Raw genomic sequence first — 9,916 nt, forward strand, 5'->3', positions numbered from 1 at the left:
TAGATAAATAGATACCGCTCTGGCAGGAAGGTAAACGGCGTTTCCATGTGCTGCTCTGGTTCGCCAGAAGCAGCTTAGTCATGCTGGCCACATGACCCTGAAGCTGTACGCCGGCTCCCTCGGCCAGTTAAGTGAGATGAGCACCGGAACTCCAGAGTCAGCCGCGACTGGACCTGAAGGTCAGGGGTCCCTTTACCTTTACCTATCATCAGTATACACCCTTTCCTCCTCTGCCAATGAATAGCTGATCCAGATAGTAAAGAATGCTAATAATCTGTTTAGGAGTTCACATTCCCCCCCCCCGCCCTAATAGCTTGGGTGTGTATGTTTCTCTCGACTGCAATAGCCATTTGTACAGCACAAGAGGGTAGATCCTACATGTGGTGCTTACTGGATTTTGGCGAATGACTTTGTATTGGGGCTTGGATTCTTCTATGGCACCATTAGGGACCCTGCAATAAGTCCTATGGAGCACAGGGCTAGTACAAAGGAGGAGATGCCTGCTTTCTGGACTTCACATACTTACCATTGCAATTTTTCAGCATATTATGAAAAGAGAATGGGGGAAGGATCTATAAAAGAATTAATATTTTCTTCAATAGAAATGTCATAATTTATTTGGTTTGTATAAAAAGGCACAATCATAACAAAAACCCATGTTCTTCTTTTGATAAGAAGAAATATATTATTTCACATCATAAATAAATCAGCAAAACATGTAACTGTTGGCAACCCAAAAACACAAACACTCCTTTGTGCTTTCAATGTCAGTGCTTCGGAATACAGTTCTTAAGATCTATTTACAGGATTACAGTACCCAAAAAATACTGAGGTATTTTGTTTGTTTCTTTCAAAAAGAAAATGAAACTTCAGACTTGAAAGGCAGAACGCACACAAAGCAATTACACTGTAAAAAATAAATAAATATCTGGACATCCTTGTACAAGGGGACAGTTCGACTGCAGCCTAGCACACCCAGGAATGAGAACACTTTCAGATTTGCTACTGAAACAGACTGACAAACAGAAAAACTGTAAGAGGAATTATTTCAGGAGTAGAAAGCAAATGTCCTGCATGCTTTTTCTCCTTTGTAGGCAGCATCCAAACATTGGTCAAAAATGCATCTCAGCAAGATCTAGCAGAAAGAACCTGGCTTTCTGGAGTCAAGAGATGTTGCTCTGAGCTGGTGGATCTTGTATTGCTCTGTAACTGCAATGAGAGGAGTCCGGTGCAAGCTAATAGACCTGCCCTCAAAGTTATTGCACTTTTCAGGTAACAGTAAAGGGCATCAAGTCTTTGTGTACAGGGCCCACCTGCACCTGCTTTTCAGCAGCTTGGAGAGGTGGTGATAGGGCTCTGAAGGTAGCTTAGTGCGCTGGAAGCAGAGTGGACAGGGATGGAGACGGGGAAGTTAAAGACCGTTGTAGTGGATGTTCCTCTGTCCAATGCAGACATTGCCGGGCTCCCAGCCTCTGCTGAGCAATTTGGAGCAAGGACCTGGGACTCAAATTGCAGCAGTTGCCCCATGAAGCTGAAGTTGGGGGAGATGATGCTTCTCCTCTGCTTCACAAACTCAAAAGCTTCATCCAGTTTGACTCGGTTGGTCCTCATAAGGTAAGCAAGGCAGATGGTTGCTGAGCGGGAGATGCCAGCCTGACAGTGAACAAATACTCGCCCACCATCGTTTTTAACAGAGTCTGAAGGAGCAAGCAAAACATCAACATTAGCAAGAGTTTTCCTGCAAAGCTTCAAAGCTGCTTTTCACTTTCTGTGCTTGAGGGGCCATCTTGCCTAACCAGCTATAGCAATACGTCACACAGCTGGGAATGGAGCTGGATGCACAAATGAAGGTGTGCAAATAAACCAATATGGATGTTCTGTTTCAACTTGATTATAATCACCTATTCCAATTGTGGCCACTAAAGCTTCCTAGAAAATTCTGTCAGCATGAGACTGGTTCAGATTACCAGCTGATCCTTCCAACACCCATGCTAGTGGATCCAATGACTAGTCTAGTATGCCTTTTGGGATTTCACAATGCTATCTTCTAAAAGAAGCCCAAGCACCATCATAGCTACAGATTTATTTCAGCTGGTGCTATTTTGATCCCCAAGGAAATACCCTGCATCTCAAATTTAAAGGATGCTGGAAGTGTCTGCTAAGGTGCTGGCACCCAAGGGATACTATAAACTCAATATGTGGGGGGGAGGAGAGAGAGAGGACTCATTTACCTATGAAGTCAATTGCTTCGTTAAACCAGCAGCTGATGTCAGCTTTGTGGTTGTCCTCCACAGGGATGCTTTTGTACTGATAGTGTCCCTCAAAATGGTTTGGGCAATTGGCAGAAACGTTGATCAAGGCTGTGATCCCCAAAGCATCCAACATATCTTTCCTGGAAGCATGATAGGCGCTGCCTAGATACAGGAAAGGTAGGATCTCCACTGGACCACCCTAAAATAAAGGAGACAAAGAAACACAGTCTGTTAATCCCACGGCAAAAATAGGCTCCCTCTGCACTTTGATACAGTTGTTGTGTTATAATGAAACATTCGTTTTGCCTTAAATGCCTTGTATTTCCAAATGGAATATTTTATACACACATTTGTGTCTTTCCATTCCAGGCATTTTTTTAAAAAGTCCAACTGGTAATTAAAATAAAATAATTTAAAAAGCAAGTGTAATTTTTTTTAAAAAAGCAAGTGTAATTTTGATTCATGAATGCTCCCCAACTGACCTGATCATAGAGAGGAGTCCCACAGGAGCTGCAGTTTGAATCGGCGCTGCCAGGCACATTGTTTGCGCTGAGCGGCAGAGTCAGGCCCTTGGGAGCAGATGGTTTGGTGCACAACTCAGGGCAGGCAGACGAGAAGGCATCGTATCCTCCTAGAAGAAAATAAAGAAGAAAAGAGGTTAATACTGTCTGAGGAACAAACTCTAAGCAGCTGGGGGTGGGGTAGGAAGGAGAGGTAAAACTCCATTGACAGTCCAGTGGCCACTCCTATAAGCCCCTCTGTTAAAACAATGCAACTGCCCCAGGCTATTTGTCAATATCCGTTATTATTACTACGTATTGCTCTTAAATCCGTTTACCCGGTGGGCCTTTGGTTTACGGACTTTTGAAGCCCAGGGGAGGTGGATTGGCAGGGTAGAGGGCGCCTTGGGGAAGGCGACCTCCCTCTCTCTCTCTCTCTGTGCAGCCTTTTAACTCACCCCTGAGGAAGCAGACGCGGGTGTCCCGGGCTTCCCGGCAGAGGGTGTTGAGGGCCAGCAGGAGGGTGCTGTCCCTCTTGGGCGCCTCCAGGTCGGCGCTGCGCTCGTCGAGGAGCACGACGGCGTGGTAGAGCCCCTTCTGGAGCCGGGCGCGCGCCTCCTCGTTGGGCAGGATGTGCTCGAGGCCCATGGCCCCCTTGGCTCTCCGCCGGACGATGGTGCTCAGGCGGACGTTGCAGGAGCCGCCGATGTGCGAGGAGTTGAAGGAGAAGAAGGAGCGGCAGTCCAGCACCAGGCACTGCACGCAGCGATCCTGGAGGAGCTCGCGGAGCGTCTCGCAGTCCAGGGCGCACACTTGCATGTTGACCATCGCTCGGGGCAGGGCAGGCAGCGCGGTGGGCGAAAGGGCGCTGGGCAGCCGCTTTTGTCTCTGTTCCCCGGGCGCCTCTTTGTTTAGTCCCGCCGAGCTCGTCTCAAACCGAGGCGGCGCTTTTTGCCAAACAAAAGCTGCCTCTCTTGTTCCTTGTTCGCGGGGGTCCGTAACTCCCACCCCGGTTCCAAAAAGTAAAAACGTCTGGATCGTTGAACGTGGAGATGGCAAAGACGACAGAGCCGCTAGCTTGGGCTTTGCTCTTTCTCTTGTGTTGGCAGCCTCCGTTGCGGGGCAGCTGCTGCTCGTTGCTTGTCTGTTGCAGTTTCCTTGCTGGACGAGCGACGCAGCCTCGCCTTATATAGCGCCAGCCGCGGTTTGCTGCTTCGGCTTTTTTTTTGTGAATGGGGCCCGGTCACATGACCCGCGGTGCCTGGGAAGACGTCACTTCGGCGGGGAGCCAGACAGACACTCCCATCCCGCGAGCGCTCGCGTCATCGAGCAGCCCGAACGGCAAAGTCACTTTGAATGTCCGCATGCCCAGAGCCCTCCCCGCTCCTGCAGGAAGCCGACTGATGCAACGCCGCGCGCGCTGCCGCCTCGCTCCTCCCGGGCTTCTGCCAGCCGGAGCCTGGCCTTCAGCAGCGGTGAGGAAAGGGCACACGATGTGCTGGAAGAAAAGGAAACGGCTTACAAACCCAGAAGCGCGCTCAGGACACATTCCAGATTCATTCATATTCTTTGCTGCTATCTAGACTTGGAATATGGGGGAAGTGTGGGGTGTCGATAGACCTCTCTGGGCCCCGCCATTGCCCTCTGCTGGCAGGAATTAAATCTCTCTTAGTTGCCAGAGAGGGCATAGCCGCTAGCAGAGCTTCTCTGTTATGGCCAGCGGAGGTTTCCCCGTCGCTTCCAGACGAGCAATCGCCCTCGTTTGAGCGGAGGTTATACGACGCCACCGTCAAGTCTTTGTTGTTTTCTTGCCGTTTAAAACTGGCTTCGTGGTGCCGTTTAGATATAACAGTGACCTTGCGTGAGCAGCACGCATCCATCCTACAATAAACATCCCTCTGGAACAATAAAAAAAGCAGCACAAGCTTTTGGATTTGTTAGAGAGCTATTTAGCTAGGGCTCTTTACCGCAATGTACCTGTATTTGTGTGGTGGGTTATAAAGGTGCACCCTTGTTGGGCACAGGATGAGAGTCAAAACAAAAGTGTGGCAGTCTGGCAGTGTCCTTCATGAGGGAAAGGGAAGACTGCAAGCTTGGTGTTTGATCTATTATGGAAAAGGACAGGAGACTGCATTCTCTGATTATGAAAGATCTGATGCAGACATGTCAACGTTTTACCTACATCAACGCAATCAAGCACTTCCATTAGGTACCATGAGCATTTCACCCCTTTTAAATCAACTGCAAAGATGCATATTTTAAAATCACATTTAGCTGAGTTTGGTCTAACAGTTGCTTTGGGGAGGGTGTTTCTGTCTGTGAAGCAAAACAGCACAGATGGCTAAGTGACACCATTTGGAATGCTTATGTTTTGAAGACAACATAAACACTATTTTGCTTGGTGCTTGAGCTGATAAAAGGATTGTTTTCTGTTTCAACAGGGCTGACCCATCTTTGGGAGAACACAAACATACGTATTACATAATGTAACAAGTAATTTAGTGCTTTTGAAAAATGCCAAAGGGAGCAATCTGGAAAAAGGAAGTGCAGGATCACGCCCAGCATCCTAATCTGCATATCTAGGAGTTGAGGAGTTCATTCATTACACCCTTCTGGGGTTTATTCTTAACAACTTCTGTAGATAGAGTATAAAGCCAAAACAATGCTTCTCAAAGTCACTGTCTAATTTTGTGATTGTTCTCAGGGGTTCCGATCCAGAGAAAGCCATGCTGATGAGCCATTGCAATATATGGGTCAAGTCAATTGTGACTACCTGGTGACCCATGAATTTAAATGAAACCTAGGCCCAACTAACTATGCAATCCTATATATGTCTAGTCAAAAGTCAGTTCCATTGAGTTCAATGAGGCTTACTCCCAGGCACAGGATTGCAGTCTAAATCTGTCTGGAATGGGGACACAATGTTTCCTTGGTTCTTCCTCATGGAGTCACACCCCTTCTAAAAAGGCTGCACACTTATAACGAGATTGCTTATATAATACAGTAGAAATCTTGATGAAAGCTCTGCATTTTTTAAAGCACTATGTAACATGTTGGATATGAACACTGAAACAAAGCGCTGAAATATAGTTAGACTGGATTAGCTGTGCTCCTACAGTATTCCCAATTCTACTATTGCGTGCACACAACAAACAAACAAACACATGCACACAGTCCTTCAGCAACCACTGAGTTATGCTGCCTACTGGCTAGTTACCATGCTCTTTATCAGGCTTATTCTGCAAGCTATTGGCCTTAACAAATTTCAGGCAAAATGTCTATATAAAAATTTCCAGCACACAAATGACAATGAAGTTAAAAATGTATTAATCCAGTCCAATAAAACCCAAAATTGAAGAGATGTGTTATTTCCTTTTTGGGAATCGTCTAGTCTATACTATATGCCCCAAACCTTTCTATTTCTTTTGCTCCAAGATTCCATGCATTACGGCACAGCGTGCAGCTTTATAAATCACCAAAAGATGAAAATCTAATAGAAAACAGATGGTTTCTTATAACATAACAGGATGTTAATCTAGACAAAATGTGTCCCCTCACCCATGAAAAAGTGGAGAAAACATGAACTCCAAGCAAGATGGATAGGTCACTTCTTAAACAAATTAGGATGAAAGTTCAATAAGCAAGTCATCTAGAAGCACCTTCAGTTCAATGAGCTCTAGAGTTTGATCCTACCCATGTTTACTCGGAAGTATACTCTGCTGTGTTCAGTGGGGCTTACTTCCTTAGGAGGATTACAACCATTTCATCCATACCCAATGTAATAATTTAGGAGAAATCTTGGATTGCCCCAATGTACCACTCTCTGTGTGGACCTGAATATTTTCAAAAGCTCTCTAATGAGAAGGAGCTTCATGCATCTGGCTTTTTTAAAAAAAAAATGACCAATTGCATCAAAACTGGTGTAAAAACGACAGAACTTTATAAGCTTTTTGGTGGCTTTTGACAAGAACAGATTTTTGATATTTTACAGAAGAACAATTATAATTTTGAGCTATATCTGCACCAACACTGACTTAATAATACTGTGGTTAACAGTTTACCTTATATGTATATACCCACCAGATTATTCATACAATTTAGACTCAGTTCAGGGCTTTCAAATGAGGAACCATATCTAGTGAGGAATGCTTATTCACTAATTAGTCTTTCCCAGAATGTAATGGGAAGTAACAATAGCCCTGCTTTTTTCACAAACCCACAAGCCTTGAATGCTAAGTAACTGGCAATGGAGTGGTTCAAATCCCCCTTTGTGCCCTTTCAACAGAACACCTTGTCCTAACCAATTGGACTATGTCTTCACTCAAGAATTTCTGAAGATTCTGTTTATATTGCATCACAAGCAAATTTCAATAAAAGGAATTCTCACGGCTCTCTCAGTCTTGCTCTCTTTTTGCATTTCCTCTGCTTCCTCACTTTTTGTTTTCTTTCGCAATATAATTATCACCTTTTACAACTTTTAGTTTCTTTTCTTTCTTTCTTTTAATCTCTAGAGGTATTGCTTTCTGTTCCAATGTCTTTCCCCCAAATTTGTGAGAATGCTCAAAAAATTGCTTTGGATTCTTGTGTCATTGCCCCACTTTTCTAGATTGTTCCAGAACTTTTATCAACTTCTGAATGCTCCTTCAGACAGAGGAATCTTCCCCCACGCACCCATGCTGACCACAAAAAATAGACTGCTCTCTCTTGACTGAAAACATTTTCATCACACCATTACTGATATAAGCAGGCAGCAATATGTCTGCTTTCCAATCCCTATACACTTCCAGAATCTTCTATGCAGTTGCTAATTTTCCGTTTTAGTTTTCCTTTTGACTTTTGGGCTTTTAGCCACACTTTGGTCACAAAATATGTGTGTTGAGAATGTGAGGACTAAAAATACACTTTCTGATTTCAACAGTGCTGATAGTTTTATGAATTTATTTGTAAGACTTCAGATGGTTTGGAATAGATCAAGCAAATTTACTCCTCTGGTAAGCATGCAAATTGGCAGGCTGCTAGAACTGATTGTGTAATTGTCTTCATTCAGCAGTTTCAGTGCCAAAACTCTAGACTCAATGCCAATCCAGATTTTGTTTTCTCAGAAATAAACATGGACAGGCTAACACTTTTTCATTTCTATTTATATATTAATTATTGTTCTTATAACAACACCAGGAATCATGGGATTCAGGACAAAAACTGAAAACATACCTGTAGGATTATCCTAACTGATCAGTAACCCTGTCACTTTCACTTGCATAGATATTTTGTGTGTTTAAATTTGGTGTTAGGAACCTTTTTCCAGTCTGAGGGCCACATTGCCTTCTGGACAATCTTCCAGAGGCCGCATGGTAGAGGTAGGTGGGGCTAGAGACAAACACAGGTGGAAAAATGAATTTAAATTTTACTTTTGCACAGTAGGCTAGTTTCAACACACACACACACACACACACACACACCTTATGTCTTCCGTCTAGACAAGTGAGAGGCATTACCAAAGTTTAAGGACATATTCTAGCCATGCAAAAATACTCAAGAAAGATGTGAAGCCAGGCCAATGAGGGGTGTGGTTTGGAGAGAAGAGGTGTGGCCTATGAAGAGTCCCGGGTCCAGATAGAAAAGTTTGGAGGACTGCATTTGGACCTAAGGTTCCCCACCCCTGATTTAAACCAATCTAATGATACTGGGTGTTTGACCAACCCTTTAGGGAAGACATTTCTGAGAATTCAATCATTTTCAGAGGGCAATTCATGCTCATTAACCACGATCCTTGCAAAACTGCTCATTATGAACTCAAGCAGGTGACACACTCTGACTTTCCCACAAATGGCTTTTTAATCAAAAAGGCTGTTGGAAGCATGGGCTTCTGCAGTTCCTCCATATTAATTCTGCCTACACAGAACTCTTTGAGAAAACTATTCACAATCCCAAGGATTATTAACCTTCAGCTAATGAAGGATTTACTCCAAAACCAATTTGAAACAGTGGGCATAAATCCTGAGGTTGCTACACATAGCTGATTGTCTTCACTGTGGAAAACCTCCCACTTGCCATCTCTCAAAGGAGGCCAGTTTATATAACCCTTAGGAACATTGCCAGCTTATTTTCGATTCAGAGCGACAGCCCAGACTGAAGCATGGCCAGGGCAAAGCAGATCCCCGAGTGATCCGTCATAAGCACAAACTGAAACCCACCCTTCAGCCCACCTATATGGCCTACATAAACAAGGGCTGAGGTAGCAAAACTGGTCTTGGACCTTACCACGTCAGATTGCAGGTGACAGTGGGAAATGTTGGAGCATTCTGTTACGGGGGGCAGCCCTTCCCAACGAAATGCCAGCATGTGAGAGGGTCAAGGTCAGGAGAAACAACTTCTCCATGGTATCTGTTTTTTTTTTTTTAATGTATATCATATGTAGTGTTTGGTTTGGAGGAACACTGAAGTATGTGATATCCCCACCTGCGTTCGGAAGTGCCTCTGTCCAGGAAAGAGCAGAAAGACAAGATCCTTCTGTTGTGACCAGAGAAATGAGAGCTTAAACAGAGCTTGGGCCAAAGGGTAGTTATCATCCCTGAAAACATGGTGTCTTTCTCCAGTTGTCTGTCCTTCACAGGGATGGGCAAATCTGTTAATTTTGGTTTCACTCAGCTTCTCATTTTTCCAGTGTTAATGTTTATGGGTTGCTTTGAATAGATCTACAGTATAATAAAACAATTATATGCAGTTTTGCCTAATGTATACATTGTGGAGAAGCAATTTCGCCTAAAATAATGCATTTTTTATTAGTTATGGATGCTGGGAAAGTTTTCACACATTCTACTATAAGCGGTGGGGTTACTGTAGCACCACTCCTTGTTTCTGTGTTATTGAACACATGAGTTAATAACACAAAAAATGGGGCATTCATGCTTCTTTAGAAATTACTGGCTCTACTAAACAGATACGGTAAAAAGAGAGTTTTTGTTCTAATCTCTCACACCATCATGGGTTTAAGGAGAAGTATGTGAGGAAGGTTGAGCCAGTCTCATAATATTTTTTCACTTTGGGAGTTACCCATATGTTGGCTCATGTTGCCAACAGGTTGCTCAGATCAGATTTTTCAGTGTGTGCAACCCATGAGCATCCACACATTCTGTATTTAGTCTTAGTTTCTTCGTTGGTATT

The 9,916-nt window shown here is 44.0% G+C and overlaps 1 protein-coding gene across 1 annotated transcript; it reads right to left on the reverse strand.

Annotated features, from left to right (window-relative positions):
- Window positions 1-589: 589 nt before the first annotated feature.
- On the reverse strand, window positions 590-4,339 carry DUSP1 (dual specificity phosphatase 1). Its single transcript, XM_083725516.1, has 4 exons — window positions 3,211-4,339; window positions 2,735-2,883; window positions 2,232-2,451; window positions 590-1,697 (listed from the first exon to the last, which is right to left on the reverse strand). Exons 1-4 carry the CDS (start codon window positions 3,578-3,580, stop codon window positions 1,327-1,329), a joined length of 1,110 nt encoding a protein of 369 aa, XP_083581642.1. The 5' UTR covers window positions 3,581-4,339; the 3' UTR covers window positions 590-1,326.
- Window positions 4,340-9,916: the final 5,577 nt, after the last annotated feature.

Source organism: Podarcis gaigeae, assembly GCF_964106915.1.
Source record: "Podarcis gaigeae genome assembly, chromosome: 2".
Lineage (NCBI taxonomy): Eukaryota > Metazoa > Chordata > Lepidosauria > Squamata > Lacertidae > Podarcis > Podarcis gaigeae.